General features: G+C 46.5%; 1 protein-coding gene across 2 annotated transcripts in view; it reads left to right on the plus strand.

Moving 5' to 3' along the window:
• The window catches only part of SLC6A13 (solute carrier family 6 member 13), a 58,437-nt gene that overhangs the window by 28,250 nt on the left and 6,067 nt on the right, over window positions 1-24,120 (plus strand). For both annotated transcript variants that reach the window (XM_029912114.1, XM_024224496.1), the window contains exons 7-10: window positions 479-613; window positions 18,521-18,624; window positions 23,038-23,162; window positions 23,879-23,991. In XM_029912114.1, coding sequence (XP_029767974.1) covers window positions 479-613; window positions 18,521-18,624; window positions 23,038-23,162; window positions 23,879-23,991 — 477 coding nt within the window. The remainder of the gene's footprint in view (window positions 1-478; window positions 614-18,520; window positions 18,625-23,037; window positions 23,163-23,878; window positions 23,992-24,120) is intronic.

A 24,120-nucleotide genomic window follows, 5' to 3' on the forward strand; every position in this document is an offset into this window, starting at 1 on the left:
CCCTCTCCTGTTGACATCTGTACTCCAGCGCTGCGAGAGGCACAGACAGAGTCGACGGGGGGGCGGCAGCAGTCAACTCACCGTGGTGAAGGCACCACGGTAAGTCGATCTAAGTACGTCAGCTTCAGCTACATTATTCACGTAGCTGAAGTTGCGTAACTTGGATCGATTTCCCCCCCCCCCCGGGCCAAGACTAAAGAGGGATTATCTAGTTGTAGATATAATGGCCACATTGTGACTTTTCTAACCACTCAGTAAAAGTGAATTGCTTTCTACTCTGCTTTAAAGACTACCTGAAACATAGTAATCCTGCCTCTTCCCTGCCCCCATCTTGCTGATCCTGTCTCATCCTGGCCTTTCTAACTTGCTCTTGCACTGCACTTGCTCCCTTTGTGGCAAGATTTCATTGGTGTCCTAGGTTTCTGGCCATTTCCCCAGGCTGCCCTCTCACATTTGCTCTGTTATGTTCTCCTGCCAGGTGGTGTATTTCACTGCCACGTTCCCGTACCTCATGCTGGTAGTTCTGCTGATCAGGGGAATCTTTCTGCCGGGGGCGATGCAGGGCGTCCTGTTCTACCTTTACCCAGACCTTACTCGTCTCATGGACCCTCAGGTAAGATGGAAGGAGGACTGATTGGCTGAGCTCTGCTTGGGTGTGTGCATGTGTTTGTAATTCTCTCTCTTTCTCTTCCATCCAATTCCCTTCTTTGCCCCCATTCCCCCTTTTAATTTCCCCCCTGCTCTTTCTCCTTCTCTCTCCCCACTCCATCTCTTACTCTTTGCCTTTTCCTTTTCATTCACTCTTCTTCTGTCTCCATCTCCTTTTCCCCCCTCTGAACGTAATGCACGTTGACATTCACAAGCATTCAGCTGACACCATCAGGGTCCCCCAACTAAGCTAGCTTCACTGTTCAGTTTTCACCAGCAGAGTTCCTAAAATCCCAAAGCCCTTTCTCTCCATGATGTTTCTCGGCTGATGCTATTGGTAAATGATGTAGGCTTCAGACACTACTGATGGGGCCACTAAACTTCTTAGCTGCTTGGTGACACCAGTCAATCAACTCTCTTCTGGAGACACTCATTGTAAAACTCCTCTTCTCTCCTGAGCCAGATCGAGGGGGAATGGAGGCCCCAGAGCCACAAAGATTTAGGAACCTTTATTTTTTGATGGAATACTGTGATATTTAATATCATTGGAGGCAAAGCGGAGGCCATCAGCCCTTCCTACCCCATCCTAGAGTATGGGAGGAAGGTACTTCTGAATGCTGCTGTAGTGTCAATCCACTAAACACCTTGCTCCCCATCTCCCTTGTTTTCCTCTCTCCCCTTTCCCTTGATTAGAAATTCCTGCCAGTTTGACTGAAGGTTCAGTGCCCGACTGCCGTTTTTAATCTCTTCAGGACAAGTTCTTCCACGTTAAATCCTGGCTCCAGCTGAGCTGCTGTACCAGCCTTTGTGCGAAGGTGTCTCCAAAGGAGATTAAAGGGTGCCTGCCTGGAAAATAGGTCAGCGAAACCCTTCGTAACCCCTTTAACTCTTTCCACTCCAGGCCAAGCATTTTTTATTTTGAGTACAGATGCGTGAATGCACAGTATGCGGGGAGGGGGATGACTGAGGGAGGCCATGCTGTAGAAAGCCCCTGATGCACCGCTCTGTGCATGGAGAATGGATTTCTTTGGATGTGAGGCGGCATTCTCTAGTGCTTCCAGTTGGGGAGTCAGAGTCAGGACCTCCTGGGTTCTGTGCTTGGTTCTGCCATTGATTCTCTATGACCTTGAGCAGGTCATTTAGGCCAACATTTTCAAATCTGGGTGCATAAATGTGGAATCACGAAGTTAAGTAAAAGCTGGCCTGATTTTCTGAGTCAGCGGACACACTCAAATCCTGCGCAAATCAGTGACAGCCAGAGCTCTGCACCTCTGAACATCAGGCCACTTTTAACTATGGGCCTAAACAATGATTTAGAAGCCTAAATGTCAGGCACCCATGTGTGAAAATGGAGGCCTTTCGCTCTCTGTTTATGCATCAGTTAAATGGAGGTGACAGTGACCTCCCTTGTGGTAAGGATGTTACAAGACTTAGGCTCTTTTGAACTCCCTCCCCCAAGTGACTTAGGCCAGGTCCACACTAGAAACTTGTGCCAGCATAGTAATGTAAGCTAGGGGGTGACTTTTTTGACACTTTTACCCTGGCAAAAGCCAGAGTGTAGGCCCAGTTACCCTGGCAGAAAAGTTCTTTTGCTTAGGGAACTGGTATAACCTATACCAGGAAATGCTGTTTTTTTGGCTGGAATAAGCTGCATCTACACTATAGCTATACTGGCCAACCCTTTCTGGTGTGTACTAGAAGCACAACAGCCAGTGAAAGTCAGTGACTCCCAACTCATTTACATACATTTATTAATTGCACTATTAATATTAATAAAGCACTTTGATGTTCCCTGATGGAAAGTACTATGGAAACCCATGTATGGGAAAGTCCCGTAGAACTTACTAGGGATGAAATTCAGCAGGTGGAGAGGTTGTTTCCATCCATATGTCGGATTTGGGAAGCTCCTCATTTCATGCCTGATGCTTCTCCTATATGAAAAATGTCCTATAGAATTCAACAGAAAATGATCACCTTTCTATAGTGGTTTTAATCACCCTGTAGGATTTAACAGCAAGGCTGTAAGTTTCAATTAACTTCTATAAGACTTTCACATGAGCGCTCTACTCTGCGCTGGTTAGGCCTCAACTGGAGTATTGTGTCCAGTTCTGGGCACCGCATTCAAGAAAGATGTGGAGAAATTGGAGAGGGTCCAGAGAAGAGCAACAAGAATGATTAAAGGTCTTGAGAACATGACCTAGGAAGGAAGGCTGAAAGAATTGGGTTTGTTTAGTTTGGAAAAGAGGAGACTGAGAGGGGACATGATAGCAGTTTTCAGGTATCTAAAAGGGTGTCATAAGGAGGAGGGAGAAAACTTGTTCACCTTAGCCTCTAAGGATAGAACAAGAAGCAATGGGCTTAAACTGCAGCAAGGGAGGTTTAGGTTGGACATTAGGAAAAAGTTCCTAACTGTCAGGGTGGTTAAACACTGGAATAAACTGCCTAGGGAGGTTGTGGAATCTCCATCTGGAGATATTTAAGAGTAGGTTAGATAAATGTCTATCAGGGATGGTCTAGACAGTATTTGGTCCTGCCATGAGGGCAGGGGACTGGACTCGATGATCTCTCGAGGTCCCTTCCAGTCCTAGAATCTATGAATCTATAAGGAATGGTCAGCGCCCCAATCTCTGCTGTGTGTCATAGTAAAGCCTCCATTTTGCAAGGACAGTGTGACTCCTGCTAGCCATTCTGATGCCCAGTCAGGTCGAGCAGGCTCTAATTGGCTCTAGAGGGCACTCCTGCAAGCTAACTATTTTTGACCTGCAGTCTGTTGGTGGCAAATCATTATAGAAAATAAAACACATCCGTTCCAATCTGATCCTCACAACCAGATGCCTCACTGATGGGCAAACGATACATCAGAAGAGGGGGAGATGATAACCACTTACAAATATTTGAAAGGTGTCATTGCCGAGGAGGAAGAGGAATTATTTTGGGTGATCCCAAGGAGGATGTACAGTTGAGGCATGGTACAGTGGCCAGGGCATCAGATTGATATTTAGAAGACCTTGGGTCTGTGACTGACTCTACTGGGTAATCTTGGGCAAGGTTTTGAAATTCTCCAGCCTGTATTATACAGGAGGCCAGACTAAATGATCTGATGGTCCTCCTGGTCTTACATGTTAGGGATCTATGAAAGTCCCTGAAACCTTTCTGTACCTCAGTTCTCCCTCTGTAAAATGCTTACATTTAAAACACCAAATATAACGGACTCCTTGTGGGCAAGCCAGCGACCAAGAACTAGTCACTGAAATAATTCCACAAAGAATTTTGAGTAATAAAGAATTCTGAGAAAATCTTGATCTGCCCCTGGACAATATGCAAACAGGACGAGGTAAAATTCAGCAAACAAACAATTCATTTGGAATGATTTGACTAGCTCTAATGACAATTTTCTTTTTAAAAAAAGGAGTTGAGTATCCCAGCCATTTTGGGGGCAGTATTAATCTAACCCCCCTCCTCATTTATTACTGATCCTATGTTCTCTCTAACCCAGAAGGTCTCATTCTTTCACAGCAGGTGGCCCATTTCAATAGAAAGAGTGCCTCAAGGACACATACTGATCACATAATTTCCCACGTAACTGCGTGGGAAATTAATACTGGGAAATTCCTGATGTAATCTATTAGCCAAAGGCATAACAAAATCCAGTGCTTTGAGCTGAAACTAGAAAATTCAGACTATGTTAAGCAGGAGTACAATCTAGATCAGTGGTTCTCAACCAGGGGCCATGGGCCCACTGGAGGGCTGCGAGCTGGTTTCAGGGGGTCCACCAAGCAGGGGCAGCATTAGACTTGCTGGGACCCTGGGCAGAAAGACGAAGCCCCACTGTATGGGGCTGAAGCCGGGGGTCCAAGCCCCACCACCCGGGGCTGACGCCAAAGCCTGAGCAACTAAGCTTTGTGGGGCCCCCTATGGTGGGGGACCATGGGAAATTGCCCTGATTGCTACCCCCTAATGCTGGTCCTGGCTTTTATATGCAGAAAATCAGTTGTTGTGGCACAGGTGGACCGTGGAGTTTTTGTAGCATGTTGGGGGGGCCTCAAAGAAAAAGGTTGAGAACCCCCGGTCTAGATTATGATAGTTGACCCTTCTAGCCTAAATGCCCATGAATCTATTCTCCACCTGTAAATGATTTAGCAGGTGAAAATAGGAAGGAGGAGTAGTTAGCTCTCTGGACCAACAGCAAGGGTTCCAGAGACTGCAGTTTGAGAACCTGTGGTCTAGTGTTGGTTTCCTACTGACCTTTCCAAAAGCCCTCCCTATTCTCTCTGTCCCTCTGGCTAGCAGGAACTCATTCTGCTTATATAAGAACTAATTAATTATGTTCAGTAGTGCTGAAAAGCCTCCGTTGGTGGTTGGGGCCCCTCTCTGCTAGGCATTGTACAGACACGTAGGAGGACATTGTGTAGGAAGAGCTTACAGTCTGTGCCCCCGATTCTGCAGTGAGACCCACATGGGGGAACACTTACAGCTGCCCAGAGTCCCAATGAAGTTGATGAGATATGACACGGTTAAAATGTCTGCCCCCAAGGATCCAAGCAGGACAGGGGCTTAATTTGAGACAAGACGCAACAAGAAAGTGTGAGAAACAGGAAGGCGGGTGAACGTAACAGTAATAAGCTCCCATGGTTATAGAGGCTAACAATGAGCTCAAGCCCAGAAGGGGCTGAGCACTCCGGCCCTGACCCAGGAAGCTCTTAGCTCCATGAGGCGTTCCACTGACTTCAGAGTGACTGCTTGGGCATCAGGTTAAATATGTGTCAGTGCTTTCCCTGATCCAGAGAGCTCCACCCCTGGCAGGTTTGGGCCCTATATGCCCAACTTGCTGGCTCTGAAGCATTTGTCTTTTTTAACCCCCTGTCTATTTCAATTCTTTTTTAATAACCTCTGCCTAGTCGATTTTATTTTGTCAGACAGCTGCCTGTTTCTCTCCTTTTTTTTTTAAAAGAACTTGTCTATGCGTGTTTTCCCCCTCTCTCGTTTATATTATTTAATAACGCTGCCTGTTTCGGTTTCCTTCTGTTAACTTTTTTGCCTGTTTCTGGGTTGTTAGAAATAGCATTGATCTATAGTACAAAAATCTTAGCTTAAGCTGCTCTCTTACCCTAGGCCCCATGATGCACCATCCTCTCTCCAAACAGTGAGGTCGGCCTCTTTCCTTGCAGCCTGCCCACACCCCTCTCTGCCAGCTGCAGTGCACAGATCAGGGGAGAGATTCCAGAGGAGGATACGGCAAAGGTGGCCTGGGGGAGAGGGATTAGGGTGCCCTGGGGAAGCATCATCTGGTGGATGGAGGGAGGTCAGAGAGGGTGGCCAATCAGGAGGGAGTGGGAATCTGCACGGTTTGTTTCAGAACATGCCTTGTTCTGACATCACTGCTAGGGACAAAGGGCTGTGAAGGAATTTGCTGTCTGACCTACATGGCTGAGGGAGGAGGGAAGCATGGGGCTTTGTACCCATGGTGAGGGAGGGATTTGAATCCCCTTGCTTCAATCTGGATTTAGGAGAAGCCCCAGCTGGGCCCCTCACCACCACTCTGCTGCTGCTGTCACTGCTTGGGGAGCCTCAATGCTTCACAGCCAGGGGGGAGCGTGGTTGGATCCAGCTAAATATTATTTGTTCCCCTTATTTATTTTTCCCGGCAAGCCTTTAACTGACTCTGTACATTCTTGTTTGGTTGTCGCCTCTCCTGCCCCCTTTCCATTTCTGAGAAAGAGAGAGAATATTGGCGGGTGTGTTTGTTTTTTGCCTCCTGCCTCACCCATGGAGGGCAGAGTGCTGGTGTGTGTGTGTGTGTGTGTGTGTATAGATGATGTTTGTTTACATGATGTTCTGCTCTCTTCTGTGGATGCCTATGTCTAATAGTATCTCCAGGCATGTGTCTGCGTGGCCTCCTGATCTCTGCTCCCATGCGCATTGGTAGGGGCATGCGGGACGGCATATATCTATCTGTATCCAGTGAAATGAGCCTGGCTTGTGGCTGCACTGGAGCGGTATGCGCATTGCTACCTGATTGCACTGAGCCTCTGCTTGCTCTCTTGCTTTGCATCCCCAGGTTCTTCCCTGTCACCTGACAGGTGTGTGCCGGTAGGGGAACGTTGCAAAGCGATGCTACTTGCTCCTCTTCCCTGGCTTTTGCGCCCTGCAGTCTAGATGGCTCTGGGCTGGGTTTCCCCTTCCAAGGGCCAGTTCCGCAGCTCCCCATCTCTTCTTGTTTTTGGACCTCCGTGCGCTGTCCTAGTGGAATGATGTACAGCTGTGTTTATCTTGCTGCCCCCTCCCCACCGTCTCTCTTGAACCCCTCCAGTTTGTGGAACTGGGAATTAGTTCTGCTGGCCAGATCACGCAGCCTGTGGCTGCACCCCCATGCTGAGTTTGTCCACAGTGCTGACATCCAAGGAACAATTAGTCATTTTTAATTCATCAAACAGCGGGAGGGGGCTGAGCAAAAACAGGCTCTAGAACTCTGCCTCTTGGGCTGTGTAAACAAGGGGCAGGGAGTGGATTCCCACCTCCTGTCTACAAGCAGCTGTGCTTTGCAGTTTCAAACAAAAACATATTTGCTTTCTTGTGGGGTTTAAAGGGTAGGTAAAGGAAAATGGCCCCTCTTTTTTGCTCAGCCCAGTGGTTGGAAAGTTCACAGAGGCAAAGAGCCCTTATTGCTCTGCATACACTGTGAAATGTGTATCTTATAGAATGCAGTGCTTTTATAGCTGTGTTGGTCCCACGATATTAGAGAGACAAGGTGGGTGAGGTAATATCTATTATTGGACTGACTTCTTGGTCCAGTATCGTACAGAAGGTGAGTGACTGTGTTAGGCCTTTCTGAGAGGCAGTACAGGCTAGAGCGGAGGATGGAGCATGGGACTGGGAGGCAGGCGCTTCCAAGCTCTGGTCCCATCTTTGATTTGCCTTAGGTTTTGGGGTATAATTTAAGACACCTACGACCTGGTTTTCAGAGAAGGAGGGGCAGGGAGTATGGTGCTCTGGCTATGCCCTCTGCCACTGTCTGGCCAGGTTAAGGGTATGTCTGCGCGGCAAAGGAAAACCCTCAACTGGCCCATGCCAGCTCTGGGCAGGGCCGGCCCACAACATTTTGGCACCTGAGGCGGGGAGCTCAAATGATGCCCCCATGCCCCCTCGCTTGGGCCAAAACTTTGAAAGGTCTCAATTCTGCCTTCTTCCTGTTCTACTCCTCTCATGGTACTGCTCTGCTACCTACCCCAATAAAGGAGAACTAACAACTTAAAATGCCTTGTTCAAAAATTTTAAGTAACACTTAACTTTCAAATGCCTGTACAGCAAATGTAACTTTTCTTGTCTGCATAGTAAACACTGGCATTTTTATCCGTTTGAATAATCAAAGTGGTGCTTTCCCTGCTTTCTTGGTTGCAAAGATTGGAACTGCTTCCTGCTGAAGGTCCACAGTCTGGGCCAGTTCATGCTCTATTGAGATGGTTCCAAGGCCAACCAGCCTCTCCTGTGTCATTGTGGAGTGTAGATGCATTTTTATTAACTTCAGCTTGGAGAAGCTGCGTTCTCCACTGGCAACTGTTACAGGGATCCACTTAGGGATCTGGGGCAAAATCAGTACTTGGTCCTGCTAGTGAAGGCAGGGGGCTGGACTTGATGACCTTTCAAGGTCCCTTTCAGTTCTAGGAGATGGGATATCTCCATTTAGGAAGTGTTAGAAGTATGTGCAGAGCAACAAAAGCATTTGGAAAGAGGGTGGTCATCTTATTTGTGCACATATATTCCAGAACAGCCTTTGGAGTTGATCCTGCTGAAATGTTTCTTGAAAGGGCTTTCAGTTCATCACCTAAATCACTCGCATTAATATTGCTCATGTCATCATGTGTCAACACTGTCTCTAGTGCCCTGCATTGCTGGCGTAGGTCTTCTTCAGGTATAGTGAGGAGTTTTAGAATATTATACAACATCCCAAATATACTGCTGTGTTACTTGAGCTCCATGAAATGTTCTTCAACTGACTGTATTGCACAATCTAGCATCTGGTTAAAGAATTCAACTTTGAATTGTTGTTTGGGGTCTCTTATGGGATTATCCCGTGCCTCATAATCAAAATGTCGTCTTCTTTGGTGACTCGTGTATTCTTGAATGGGTGGGAAAATAGCTTCAGTGTGAAGTTCCTCTGCCAACTTCTGTGCACTCTTCAGAACGTTTTGAAATCCCTCATCTGACGGGTAAGACTGTAGGCATGACTTTGCTTTGCCCAGTTGTTCCATTGCTCCAGATATATCAAGGTCAACACGTTGGAGTCTCTTGCTTACAACATTTATTTCAAACAGTATGTCATGCCACAACACTAAGCCACACAGAAATTTGAAGTTATGTATGTTTCTGGTGATTCCATTTCCCTCTGCCACTGTTCTCCCACGAACAATTCCTGTCATAGCATTATCCTCCATAATGGCAACTATGGCATCATCTGTCTTCCCAATTTGGTGTTTGATAGGCTTTATCGCCTCCACTCGACTTTCCCATCGTGTGGCACTCAGTGGTTTCAGTGTCAGAGAGGATGTTCCCAGATGTTGCTTCAAAATTTGCCATCGATGAGTTGATGCAGAGAAAAATACATAGATGCTTTGAATTACATTAAAAAATTCAGCAGCCTCACTAGAAGCTGATGCTGCATCACTGACCACCAAGTTCAATGAATGAGAACTGCATGGGACAAAAAAAGCTCAAGGGTTTAATTCTCGGATCCATGTCTGCACTCCTCTGTTCTTTCCTCTCATGTTGGCACCATTACTGTAGCCCTGACCTCTCATGTCAGCTATCGCAATTCCCGTATCTTCCAGCTTTTTAAGAAGCACATTTGTCATACCAGCTCCTGTAGTATCATCAATGTCAATAAATTCTAGAAAATGCTCTTTGACAGTCACCATTGCAGGGACATTTTCACTAGGTTCTGTTGTTGTTGTTGTTGTTGTTGTTTTGTTACAAAATGCACCTTTAAAGTAATTTGTTCCATATGGCTGATGGCAGGTGTGCAGTTCAGAATAACAGAGTAATATCTTGCTGACTTCAGATCTACCACAATCTTCTGTTTGACTTTTGTTGCCAGTGGCTGTATGATCTCATTTTGAATTGTTTTTCTAAGGTAGTGGTGTGTGTACATTTCTTGGGTGGTGACTCTTCTTAGATGCTCCTGGAGTACAGCATCAAACTCAGCCATCAGCTCAACAATTTTAAGGCAGTTTCCATTATTTGGCGGTTACAGCTGATCTGAAGTGCCACACAGTGCTAGGTTTTGGGTAGCAAGCATTCTCACAATGGCAATGAGCCTTTTCAGAACATTTTGCCAGTAAAGAGACTCTGATGCAATCTTCTCTTGATGCTGATCATCTATGGTGGCCTTTAACCTTAGTCTCATCTCAAGCTCTTTCAACCTATGGAATGCTCTCTGGTGATTTGCTGCCTTCTCATGGCATGCCAGATTTCTAGCCAGATTTTTCCAGTCTTTTGTTCCTGTAGAACCCAATGTGGCTGGAACATTAGACTGGAAGAGTTTGCAACAAAAACAGTATGCAGCATTCTGGGTTTTTGAATACATAAGCCATGGCCTCTCCACTTTGTCACCATTGGGGATTTCATGCCAGTAATGTGTTGGATGGAAACTTCTATTTTCATTGTCTTTGGGGAACATGACATTTTTCACTTGCTGTGGCCCATGTAGTACAAGGAAGTCCCTCAGGCTACTGCTCAAGTTGGTCCACAGTCCTGGATCATCTAGACTTAAGGAACTAAACTCAGCAGCAGCTGTTTCTTGCACCTCCACCACACTCTTCTCAGATCTATACTTTTCTTCAGGAATGTGTATGGTTACATCCATTTCAGATGGAGTCACCTGCACTCTGACTAACTGGAAGATCAAGCATCTCCTTACCACTCACATCCTTACCGTGAACATTTGTGTCTATGTATCTCAGGAGAGCTCCTTCCTGCTTAGATAGAAAAGCTTCCTTTGCTTTCTTTCTTTTTCTGAATGCTGCCCCAGAGGGGCATTTTCTTCTTTCACTCTTGACTGCTGTTCTGTGCCAGCTATAGTGGCTCTCAACACTCAATTGAAGGGGACAAATAAGCAGGCTGGTAGCAGGGCCTGAGTGAGGGAAGATATCTGCGTCTTAAGGGCCTAGCTGGCTCCTACTACTTCAGTTGACTGCCTGTTCTCCTCAAGTGGGTTCAGGGAAGCAGCAGGAAACAGGAAGCTCCCTGAGAAGCTGGTGTTAATCAGTCCAGGCTCCTGAGGGTGCTAGAGAGGTACATAAGAGGCTCCTCCTCCTCCTCCTCCTCTCTCCCTGCAGCTCCTGCTGCTTTCTGTTATTCCCTCTCACCTTTTCTCCTGCCTGCCTGTTATGTCTCTTGTGCCCTCCTTCCTCCAGCACAGCACTCCACCATCTCTGTGCCTCTAAAGCAGAGAGAATACACATGCTCCAGCAGCAGACACAATTTTCTACACTCTGGGTCCTAATGGCGCGCCCCCCACCCCCCAATTTGGCACCTGAGATGGCCGCCTCAGTTCGCCTCATGGTAAGGCCAGCCCTGGCTCTGGTACCCTCCCATCTCACAGGGTCCTAGACCCCGGGTTCCAGACCAGGTTAAGGGTATGTTTACACGGAAGTGAAACAGCCCCACAGCCTGAGCCCCGTGAGCCCAAGTAAGCAGGCATGGGCCAGCTGTGGGTGTCTAGTTTCTGTGTAGACATACCCTTAACCTGGGCAGGCATGATGGGAAAAGTAAAGGGGAGGACCCTTTGAGAAGCTGCAGTAACTTATTCTGTGCCTTCCTCCCTCACGTTGGAGTGAGAGGGCAGCAGGGGAGGAATTGTGTGATTTCCCCCTCAGTTCTACTCCTGGGTGTTGCATTACACACCACCCTTTGCTAAAGGCTGTGCCCAAAAGGTGCACTGTAGCCCTTAGGCTGTACACTCTTTGGGGCAGGGGCCGTGTCTTCCTATGTTTGTACAGTTGGCAGCACAACGGGGCCCTGAGCCTGAGTAGGGCCTTTGAGCGCTGTGCTTAGTATAAACAGTGTAAATATTAATTAACTCAGCACCTCTGGAAATCAGGCTCTAGGTGTCTCAAACACAGGTCCCAAAAATCAGAGGCCCTGCTTGTAAATGTGGACCCAAGAGACTTGTTCAGTGTCTCTCACTGAATCAGTGGTGGTCAGGAATAGAATCCAGGCCCAACTTCCATCCACCAGGCCGTGCTGCAAAGCAGTGTGCACAGCCAGGTGCTCCAGTTCCTGCGGGCTGTGCTCTCTGCCCATCCCAATGGCCTTTGCTCTGCACAATCACTGGGGCAAGCAGGTTTTTGTTCCCACAAATGTCTGGGGCAAGGTGAAAATCTGATTGTGAATGAAGAACAGAGATTCGTGGGGAAAATTATGCTATTTACTCTTCTGTTTTTATAAAGTTTGTCATCCAATCGGAACAGATGTCACGCTGCCAGTTAGTCTTGTGGCATGGTGGCAGCCAAATAGACTCTGTACAGTCTTTCTAGCCCTCGGCACTTCAGCTGTCTGAGTATGCATCCGAGCCACTACCATGTACAGGACAAGCTGAGGCCAGGTGGCAGCTGATGGTGTGCATCTCACTCTCCTGCTCCTGCTGTGGAACCTTGGCTAGCCGCATTGCCAGCATCACAGGACATGGGTAGCCTCTGGATGTTAGCAGCTCTCTGCAACAGAGCATCAAGGGAGAAGAGGCGAGAGGAAAGTATGGGAGGAGAGTTCAGTAGAACAGATGAGCAAAGCAATTCTGCAGAGCAAGCTGGAGAGGTAGGGCCAGGGGACAGAGAGAAATGATAGTTGTATGGGAGGGGTAATGATGGTCAGTGTATCGCCACATCTCTCATTTTGGTGGTCTAAACCCTGCATTGTAGCCCTGGGAGGGTGGGAGGCCGCTCTTGCACAAGGCATTTAGAGAGACTAGGCAGAGGGGTGCAGGCACTGTTCCTACTCTGGAATCCATGAGCTGGGCAGGTGACGAAGATCTCTGCAGACATTTTCAAGGTGGCAACTTGGGAGGTAGGATGCTCCCAGCTTGCCCCTTCATTAAAAGCTTTACATGCTGCTATGACGGCTGATTAAAACGACCCATTGCCCCCAGGAGAACTTCTTTGAATGCCCCATATCTCCAGCTATGTCAATAAAGCAAGTTCACTAATTCAAAAGAAATGTTGGCAGCTCAGGCAACCAGTGAAAGTGGTTTTGGATTGTGTTCTCGGGCCCCTCCCCAGAGTGACTGGGTGCAGGGTTACTGGGCTTTCCCCTCCGTCACCACTGCCTCCTATTTTTCGCCTCTGACTAGGTCTTCTGTGGCCTAGTCCTCCAGCCGTCACTTAGAAGTTCAATCCCTTTGTGGGGTATCCAAGTCCAGCTGTAGCTGGTCAGACCCCAAGCTGGTATCACCAAAGTCCCTTTACCAGCAGCAAAGTCTTTCCAAAGAATCACACTCTTCTTTAGCAGAGTAGCAGGTCCCAGGGCTTCTCTCTGGGCCTCTCACTAAAACAAACAAAATTAAACCCTATAAAACCATCTTTCAACCCTCTCAGGGCTTGAGCCTCTCCTCTCTCTTGGGCTCCTCTTCAGCTCCTTATTTCTTGTGTGGATCACTGGCCCTGGAGCCCGGCCCCTTGTTCCAGGGGCACGTTAGAGCAGTTAGTTCCACTCCTGTGTCTCTGCGCTCCAGCCACAACCCAGCTCAACTGTTCCCCTAGGCAGCCAGCCCCTAACTGTTGGGCTTCCTCTCTTTTTAAGTCCTACACTCAGCAGAGATGTGGCAAAGCAGGGCTAATTACACAGGGCTGGCTAGCCCCAGGATCTTGGCCCTTACGGGTATGTGCACACTAACCAGAGGCTCTGACTCAGGTTTGAGCCCAAGCCCCCCTTCTGTCCACACACAAATCAGTCTGACTTGGGTCAGCAAGCACTCAGGACCCATGTCCTAGGACCTGGTGGGTCAGAGCCTGAGTCCCACTGTGACTTGAGTCCGAGCCCTGTCATTCTGCAGTGTGGATGCAGGGAAAGGCTCCAGCAGCAGGCTAAAAATAGCAGTGTAGATGGAGGCACTGCTCGGTTGTGTGGGGATCCATGTAGGGTACATACCCTGAGGTTCTGGCATGTCTTTACTCTGCTTATCTAAGCAGTGCCTCCCTGTCTACTCTGCTGTTTGTACTCATGTAGGTGTGTGTGCAGTGCATGTACTCTACACATTACCATATGTGTAGACATAGCCATAGAGTTTAAGGCCAGAAGGACCATTGGATCATCTAGTCTGACCTCCTGTATATCACAGGCCACCAACACCACTGAGCACCTGAACAACTGAAATTAGACCAAAGCTTTACAGCCCCACAAGAGCCTAGACTATGATGTGCCTTGGGCAGAGAATAGGAAGGACCAAGGTGCACCAGTGCCTGAGGCCCCTGCAATGGCAGGGAAATGATTGAGATGTACCCAGATAATCCTGGCAAGTGACTCTCACCCACATGCTGCAGAGGGAGGCAAAAAACACCCCAAGGTCCCTGCTAATCTGACTTGGGGGAATATTCCTTTCCGACTCCACATATGGCTTTCAGTTATAGACCCTGAGATAGAGGATGGTGTCTCCTGGAGTCACAGGCAGGGTCCCAATGCCTGTGATGACTTTACCAATCTCTTGAATCCAGTAGCCTCTGGGTCCCCCACACGATCAAGCCCTTAATATAGTACACAACCTATTGTGCTGTATTTATAAAGCTTGATCTCAAAAGTTAGATTTTTTCCCCCTGATTCTTTTTTTATATAGAAAAGCATCTTTTAATGCAAAGTTTTTGATAGAGGTTCATGGATTCAGCGTATTTATTTTGTATTTAAATATTTTAAGAGATTGTAATATGTTTAGGCCTTAGCATCTTTTATACTAAATTCAGATTTCATTTTAAACAGGTTTATTTTTAATAAGAACAATTTCTTATAATTTAAATAAAAAAATCCAATTTAAATTTTAAAAAATCTGATTAAAATTAATTTTTGTTATCTGGTGAAAGGTCATGACCAACTATCATAAAATTAATAAATGACAAGGAATTTTTGTCAGACATGCAGAAGGAATTTTTTGTTTGAAAAAATGTATTTCTCCCAAGTCCTTGTGGGAGAGAGAACTCAGCAGTTGCAGGAGAGAGGGTTTTTTGTTTTGTTTTTGTTTTTAAAGTAACTCCTGATCTGTGTAATCCAACAAGAAATATTGTTCCCAGGATAGCTCTGGATCAGGTGTAGAGAGGCACCTTTCATGATGAACTAGAGGTGGTTTTACCTGTGCAAGAGATCTGGAGAACTTGGGACTACCACAAATGGAGGGAAGTCAGAGGGGACCTCATCATAGAACCATACACACCCTAAGCAGCCTGTTTGAGCAACAGCAGGAAGCTTCAGTGAGGCCGAGAAGACCTGTTTTCAAACCACAAATGGAATGTCCCCTGGCTCAAGAAACACATTTATAATTTTACAATGAGAATAAAGATAGCTATAATCTGAGTTGGTGCTCACTCTGATTAGGTTGATTTACAGTAGATCCATATGTTTATAGATGATTATAGGATAGAGTAATATTAACACTTATTTGTTTTGTGGACTACCGTATGGCCCTGAGGATGTCAAATGGGCCACAGCTCTGTGCTGATTGGGCCGCAGGTTGAGGACCACTGGGTTAGGGCCTTGGGGGAATAGATGTATCCCCTGCTCATAGGCCAAGCTTAAGTTTTGTTTGCATTAGTTTCAACACAAAGTGTTTTGGTTAAAGCATTAACTCTTGCTAGGGCAAGTACTTCTTTCTCTAAGCACTTGCCCGAAGTGGCAGAGCTGCTCTCTCCACCCTTTGCACTTTGTAGGTGAAATGAAGCCCCTTGCTCAAGTGCTCAGTGATTGCTCCAGCTTTGTGAGGCTCTGTCTTGGGTGGGCACAGGCAGGGCCGGCTCTGGCTTTCTGGCCGCCCCAAGCAAAAAACAAAAAAACAAAAAAAACAAACAAACCTGCGGCGCGGCCGGAGCCAGGGTGCAGGGGGACTCCCTGCCCTGCAGATGTGCCCCGGCTAGCGGGGGAAAGGGGAGGGAGCGGGGAGAGAGAGAAGGAGAGCGGCCAGGGCTTCAGCGGGGCGCTGCCACGCGGCTCCTCCCCCCGTGCCTCCTGCCGGGAGGGCTCCGCGCCACTCCGGTCGGCTGGGAGGGAAGGACGCGGGCTGCCGTGCCGGGCTTGCTGCAGGGCGCTCCCATCCTCCACGCCGCTGCCCCCTACAGGGCGGCCGGAGCGGAACAACAACAACAACAAAAGTGGCCGTGCCGCCCTAGGATTGGGTGGAATGCCGCCTCCTACAAGCTGCTGCCCCAAGCACCAGCTTGCTCGGCTGGTGCCTGGAGCCGGCCCTGGGCACAGGTGAATGGATAGTGCAATATGTAGGTGGCCCTCTGATCTCTAGTATGCAATCAACAGTTTTGTTGGCTGGCTGGATTTTTAAAAAATACAACCAATATGGTGAGTTGGTGGGGTTCAAACTGAGCTCTGATGGTAACCAAAGCTCTAACACTGGACATCCAAAATAAAATGCTATAGGCTTGCCTATGTGGAGGCACTCAGGAAAATTAATCCAAATGAACTGAAGTTGTGAATTTAAAGTGAATTAGTTACACCACATTAAAACCCATTAATTCAATTTATCTTAATTCACAAACTAAATCGAATTAAGGGCACTTTAATTCTGAATTTGGATGAACTTTCCTGATTTTCCCCATATAGACAAGCCTTGACCTGATTAAACTGGGATCTGTTCACCTTAAATTGCCAAAAGACCATAGCCTACACAATAGCAAGAGTGATTCATTTTTAACCCTCTGCATGCCTGCTATCTCCAGGCAAACTTCATTCTCTGTTCCCTCTGGCCTCACAGATCATAGACCTCTGACATAACACCCAATGAAATCACTGGGAGTCTTTCCACTGAGTTTGATGGAGGATGGATTGAGAATTTTGGCTGGATCCCTTACAGAAGGGAAACAGTCTATGGAAGAAATCAAAAGAAAGTTTAACATAAGAGCTCTGCCTTTTCTACCATCCTTACAGATTTTGCTACTTTATGGTGATTGCAGGAAAAACGTTTAATGCAGCTGCCTACTGAGCTAGAACAGATTTTCCTCTAGAAAACAACAGGGAAAGGGATTGCAGCATCCTGTTACAATGCACATTGACATGGGAATAAGAATAAAAAAAGACAAAACCAAACCACCAATGACAATTGACTCAAATCAACACTGACACACACAATAGCCTGGGAGAAAGAAATACAAACAGATGAACCAGAAAAGTTCTGGGAAAGAAACAATTCAACCACACCTTCGATCTGAATACCTACCCTGATATTCTACATTGGGCTTGCTTGCTGTTCATCGGAGAACTTGTAAAAAAGAGAGAGAACAAAGTTATCCCTTTTGTGGGAGCAAGTACAGAGAGAGGTGATTTGGGGCATATAGGGTGGGCTTGCCCATAAGTCAAAGTGTTGTGAGAGAGGGTTTAGCTGTGCCCCCAGAAGATGCAGGAGGGGACCATCTTTCTTGTTGCCTGAGAGAGAAGGGTCTAATTCAAAGCCCATTGAAGTCAATGGGAGTCTTTCCAGTGATTTTAATAGGCTTTGGATCAGGCCCTAAAACCAAAGCCCTGATTGCTTGTAGTTTATAGCACTTCTTGCAAGAGATAGGAGGGGTGTTGACCTTCCTGTCTTGGCTACATTGTAATTTGTAATTCTAATTACATTCTTCCTATTGAACTAGTCCTCATTGCCTCTCTTTTTGTAAATAACCCAGTGAACTCTCGTGCAGTGTTGTTAGCTAAGACTGACTTCCTTCTTTTTCCTACCCTGTTTTTCACTGCCTCCCTGAGTGCTAAAGGCGAAAGGTGGTATGAAATGGGCGGTGTTATCATTAATAATCATTATTATTTCCTTCCTCATTAACTTCTCCTTTAGCTTGTCTCTACATCAAGCTATAATGAAGCCTTTTGAATGAATGTGAATGGTATCGGTGATTGCATAGAGCTAGGCTTTTAGATTAAAGGTGGCATTGACAGACATATGATGTGACTTCCTTAGAACACTCAGACATGTCCTTGACAGTGATTGCAATGTAGTTCAAATGGACTTCATGATCTCTGGCAGGGACTAAAATCTCTCTCCTGTTTCCTCTTTTAGTAACTCTTTATTGTAACAGTTTCAAGTAAGTTTTTTCATGAATTTGTTTTTAAGGGTTTGAATCTTAATATCAAGCCTCAGAGCCAAGTAATACTATAATACATTGCCAGTCTGTATGTTTAGCATTTCCCTCTAGTGGTTGGAATCAGAACTGCCACACTCTGTGTCATAGCTTCTAAACTGCTAACAGCAAATGGAGAGCCTCCTTTAGCTCCAGTAGTTGGAGTCTCCTCTGTGGCATCTGATCTCCAGTCGCTGTTTGGAGAGCTCTTATAGCCACAAAGTCTTGTAGGTTGCTCTAAGGGAAAAATCAGAATCCTTACAAGGTCCTTGGAATTCCCACACATGTGACTCTAAACACCAGTGGGTGCTTTGACCATGCTCTAGAATGTAGGAGATCCTGTACATGGCAGCTCTAGAACCCAGCTGTATCTAGACATTCTGTCCTAGAGCATGCTTATCTGCATACCCCATGTTTAATTTTTCTCACTGTCACCGTTCATGCTGGTTAGGTCAGCCCTTTGGCCTCTGGAACCCAGCTCTCTCTCCTCACTTTCTGGATTCTGTGTAGCTGCCTGCCATGTTGACCTTTTCGCCTCCTCAGCTGTGTTTGTCTCTTCCTTGCAGGTGTGGATGGACGCAGGCACGCAGATCTTCTTCTCTTACGCCATTTGCCTGGGGTGCCTGACAGCCTTGGGTAGCTACAACAAGTACCACAACAACTGTTACAGGTAATCGGGATGAGATTCTATTGTTCAGGGACCCCCATCCCCACTGTATCCATGTTTCTCCCTGAATCCCATTGAGCCCTTGCAGATAGCAGATGGCTCTGCCAAAGGAGACAGCTGACCAGGTTAAGTTTGAGGAAGTGCCTCATGCTCTCTTTCCTCTTGAGGCAGAAGAGCGCTCTTGCCAGTTGCTGCTTTACTTGAAAACCAATTGCTCCTGCCATGTTTCTGAAACCGAATCCTCCATGATCTGTCCTCAGGAGGAACTTCAGTAGTTTCCCAGCTGCTTCACAGGTGAGAGGTCCTCCTTCCCCCCCGCCCCGAGCTTGCCACTTGCTCACATTGTAACCCTTTAAAAGCTCTGAGGCGGAATTCTGCTTATGGTGCCATTAAGCAGAAGCATTCTCCCCTTTACAAAGGCTTGTGAGTGGATTTTTCACTAGGAGGGTGGTGAAGCACTGGAATGGGTTACCTAGGGAGGTGGTGGAATCTCCATCCTTAGAGGTTTTTAAGGTCAGGCTTGACAAAGCCCTGGCTGGGATGATTTAGTTGGTTTTGGTCCTGCTTTGAGCAGGAGGTTGGACTAGATGACCTCCTGAGAGCTCTTCCAACCCTAATAGTCTATGATTCTATGATTTAGAAAACACACAAATGATTGAGTCTTTCCCTCTGAAGCTCTGCCATTCCAGTCAATCCTCACCGTGCAATTCTCTTTGCTATTGCAGTCCTGGTCCCTCACATAACTCTCACTAAACCTCACTCTTGTCCAACAGCAACCACGGGCATTCCAGTCCTGGAAACCACATTCAGTCTTGCCAATGCATCTGACTCCTAACATGCAGCCTTCCCCCTGCTGTTCTAGTTAGCGCTGGGCTATCCTTGAACAGATGCTGGCAATCCTATTAAATTGTACCAAGTTGTCTGGTAGTCTTGTGAAGTGCGCAGGTGGGAAAGAATGTGAGAGCCAAGTCATTTTCACATTACATGGTTCCAGCATTTGGAACTGTGTCTCCAGCAGTGAAAGGCTCGTGCAGCCCCAGAAAGCTGCCCACTCACCAATCGTAACACCTTTTATCTTGATGCAACGTTTATCTGTCAGCACGGTATCCAGATGAATTGTACGAAGTGGGAAGAACTGGGGTGTTGCGTTTATATCCAGACAAGTCCCTCCTACTCTGTCAGTTAAACTACTCTTTAAACTGGGATTTCTTGTCTTTAAATATATTAGAATTTGTTTGTTGTTACTGTGGCCCCTGTAGGTTTGCATGGTGCTTCTCTAAAAGCTAAAGACATGGGCTGTGCTGTGCCCTGAGGAGCTTACACTCTGGTGCCGCAGTCTCTTCTCCCCTTAAGATTAGGTTCATTGCCAGTTGTGGTGGCGTGGACACCTGTCCAGTGAGAACTGGACTGAGAGGCCCCCCATCTCATTTGAGGGGAAGAAGGATGGCAGAGGAAGGAACAAAGGATTTGTGTTTGAGGCATGGCACAGGAAGACCTGGGTTATTTTCCTGGCTCTGCTGCTGACCTACTGTGTGACCTTGGTAACACAGGCAATCTATCTGTGTGTCCATTTCCCTACCTGCAAAATGGAGATAATGACAATTACCTACCTCACAGCAAGGTTGTAAAGAACTTTGATAGCCTCAGATGGAAGGTGCCTTTGAAGTAGAAAGTGATAGTGGTGTTCCATACAAGCCATTTAACCATCTAGCCATCAAATAGTAACAACATTCCTTTACTGCTGAGCTGTGTTAGATGAATAGCTCTTTATTTTGGTGCCAGTCCTTCATACCATCCTCTTCCCTAGGTAGTTCTATTTCTCATGGGTCTGTCCTACATTCTGCAAGCCTGGGGCTTATGTAGGAATAAACGGTCAATTTTCAATGTGGCAAAAAAATAACATCAGGGTGCCCCATAGATCACCAGGACCAGTGTTGTTCCCTATAGTCACTAACGATTTGGAAAATGGGGTGGACAGTGAGACAGCAACAAGATGATTTAGGTCAGTCAAAACTAGAGAAGATGGTGAGGAATGTCAGAGGGACCTAACCAAGCTAGGTGATTGGCCAACGTAACGGCAGATGCTGTTCAATGTTGACATATGCAAAGTAATTTATGTAGAAATGAATAACTTGCACTGCTCTCACCTTGTGTGTCCTAAATTAACGGTAACTTTTCTGGAAAAACAGCTGGGTGTTATTGTGGGTGGATCAATGAAGAGAACTACTCATTGTGCAGGGGGTCTGAAAAGCAAATGCAGCATTAGCGTTATAGCCTTATTGATGGATGGATTCATTAATATTATTTATTAATCTGTTAGAGCATAGTGGTCAATATCGGTTCAGTCTCCAAAGGGCTACAGCATCTCCAGAGGGCTATTATTATCAGTCCCATTAGAATCCGAGACCCTAGAAGCACACGAGAAACAATTGCAATTTATCACAAGTCCCTTTTATTAACAAATCCACTCAGCAGATAAACCAATCCCACAAACACTGAAATACAATAGCAGATAGAGAGTGCAAAGTGTTTAGCCCTTTGACTGGCATGACATCTCTTGCTGGCAGACCCTGGAGTGTCAGTCATCACCATCATAGTCACCTGGTGGTGTCATCCTGGTATCTTCCCATGCGTGCCCCCTCACCCCCCCCAGCACACAGGCCAGTCAACACCCATTTATCCTGAGTTATGCTTACGTCTACTAAGGCCCATATATACCCATAAGGGATTCAATCCCTTTTTCATATTTCCACATCCCACTAATTTAGAGATGCCCAATTTTCTATAGGCTATTTCCTTAGTTCCCTTTATTCTCATTAACATCTATGTTAATGAGTTACTATAGCAACTAGAATCCTGCAAAATGTCACTGTTGGGCATCTTGCAGTGTTAACTGGCTCATTGCAACCTATTTTTCAATCTATTGATGCATAGTTTCCAGACCATCAACGCTTAACACATTTTTTACTGTAATCACACACTTTGCTGATACACTTTTATCTTTCAGTCAACGAGTTATGCCAACCTGTTTCAGGACTAAGGCCTTGTGTCACTAAACTGAATATCTTACATGCCTGTAGGCCCTGTGTTACAACATTAACTAATACTTACATTTCACCTCTATATCCTAAATATACTTAATGTCTTGAATTCTTGGCTACAAATTGTATAAAGAAAGGATATAGATAATAATACTGAATACATTAAATGCCATAAATTAATAGAAATCAATGGTATGACCTTTCCTGGAATGTAGTGTTCAGCTCTGATCTCTTCATCTCTAAAAGACAGAATAGAAACATAGCGGTTCAGAGACAGTGAGAATGACTAGAGGCATGGGGAGACTTGAGTATGACGAGAGACTGAAAAGATTGGGATTGTTTAGTTTAAAGATTTGGTGAATAAAAGAAGACATGATAGAGGTATACAAAATGAATAGTTTAGAGAAAGTGAATTGGGTGCTTCTGTTTATCATGTCTCATAACCAGGGGACAGCCAGTGGCACTGAAAGGCAATGAATTTAAAATTGATACAACAAAATTGCAAAAACCCTAATGTGAGTAACATGTGGAACTCACTGCTGCAAGATATTCTTGGGGACAGAAGTTGACTAGGGTTCAAAAAAGAATCAGGCATTTATATAAGCAATGAGACAATCCACAGGTACATTAGATAAGCTGAAACATAAGAGTTTGTATCCTATCAGACAACCACTAATTGATCAGGTTGTGGTGGGAAGAAACTTCCCTTTTGGGCAGGTCATCCTATAATTACTCTCTCTGCAGTTTTTTGCACCTTCTGGCACATCCAGTACTGGCCACGGTCATAGCGAAGATACTGGATTAGATGGGTCACAGGTCTGATTCTGTATGGCAATTGCTATAAGAAGTAGGATGGCCTGGTGGTTAGGGTTCTAGTCTGGGACCTGGGAGACCTGGTCCCAAAAATGGACAGAATACCCACCTCATAAGGGTGTTGAGGATAAATAAGGATCGTTAGGGACACAGACACCGTGGTAATGGAGGGCCAACTGTACCTGATCTAGAGAGAGACAGGTTGATGTTAATAAATAAAGAGTTCTGAATTTATTTTAGGCTTTGTGACATTATGAGGCTGTCAGTATGTGGGATGAAGAAGCAGCATCAGTGTTGTTATGTGAAGATGCACATGTCCTATATTTATCCCCAGATGAATCCACAGCCGCACACTGTCAAGACATCTGCTCAAACATCTGCATAGAAATGATTAATATGGACATATGTGCGTGTCTCTATGTGGGCGCTTTCATCTCATTGGCTGCTGTGCCTTGCTGATGCTTCTTTTTGATTGGCTTCTCCCCTCCCAGCCCATGCTGATGTTCTTTTCTGCTTGGCTGGCTGGTTCCCCCATGCTGATGCTTGTCTTTTCTCCTTCCAGGGACTGCATTGCGCTGTGTTTTTTGAACAGTGGTACAAGTTTTGTGGCTGGCTTTGCAATCTTTTCCATCTTGGGCTTTATGGCGCAGGAACAAGGCGTGCCTATATCTGAGGTAGCTGAGTCAGGTGAGTAGGCTCGGTGTGCAGGAAGAGCAGCGTGCAGGGTAGGGTGGGCCATTGCTAATGTGGGACAATCTCTGGTCACCTGACATTGACCCTGGACTCCTTTTCTGCATTGTCTCGGACAAAAGAGCTCCTGTAAAGAGAGCAGAGCAGAGAACCGTGACTGAGGGGTGTCCCAAAGCTGCTGACCCCCTAAGAGGCACAATGAACCACAATGAAACGAGATTAATTGCAACCCCAGGTTCAAATCCCAGAAGGGTCAATTCAGCTCTTCTGAGATAAATAAACTGAGTCCCAAGGTGGTTACGGCGTGTGGATCTTTGGCATGAAACATTAAGATCTGAGTTCCTGTTTGCTCTGCATGGACATTAGGAGTCCACCAGCTCCCAGCCCCAGCCATGGAGGTGGAGCCTGCTGTGGCTCGTCTGCCCTCACTCCTGGCAGTAGAGCCGTAGCCTGCTCTGGTTCCTCTGATCTTCCTCACCCAGCAATGGAGGCACTGTTTCTTGAATGGTGCTTCCTAGTGGCAGGAGTGAATTCACTGGGGAAGGTGGGGTGTGTTTTGCAGGTGGGTGGGTGCCATAGACCAGTTCAGAGCTGCTAATCTCCCTGATTCTGCTTTGGTGACCTCTTCCTCACTGCCTGGCAAGGCGATGGTGCAGCTGATGGCTTCTAGATTTGGTCTCTACCATCTACTATAAATGACCCTCTTCTCACAGGGCCTGGCCTGGCATTTATCGCATACCCTCGAGCTGTCGTCATGCTGCCTTTCTCCCCATTCTGGGCCTGCTGCTTCTTCCTGATGGTTGTTCTGCTGGGACTGGACAGCCAGGTACAGATGCACAGACAGGACACGAGTGCTTCCTTCTTGTCTGGCCAGCTTCCCTTCAAACTGACAGCCAACACATTCCACTTGATAAATGGCCAGGTGGTGAGGGAAAGACCTGGGTACAAGTTCTGA

Source organism: Terrapene carolina, unplaced genomic scaffold, assembly GCF_002925995.2.
Source record: "Terrapene carolina triunguis isolate 2854851 unplaced genomic scaffold, T_m_triunguis-2.0 Scaffold190, whole genome shotgun sequence".
In the NCBI taxonomy this organism is placed as follows: Eukaryota; Metazoa; Chordata; order Testudines; family Emydidae; genus Terrapene; species Terrapene triunguis.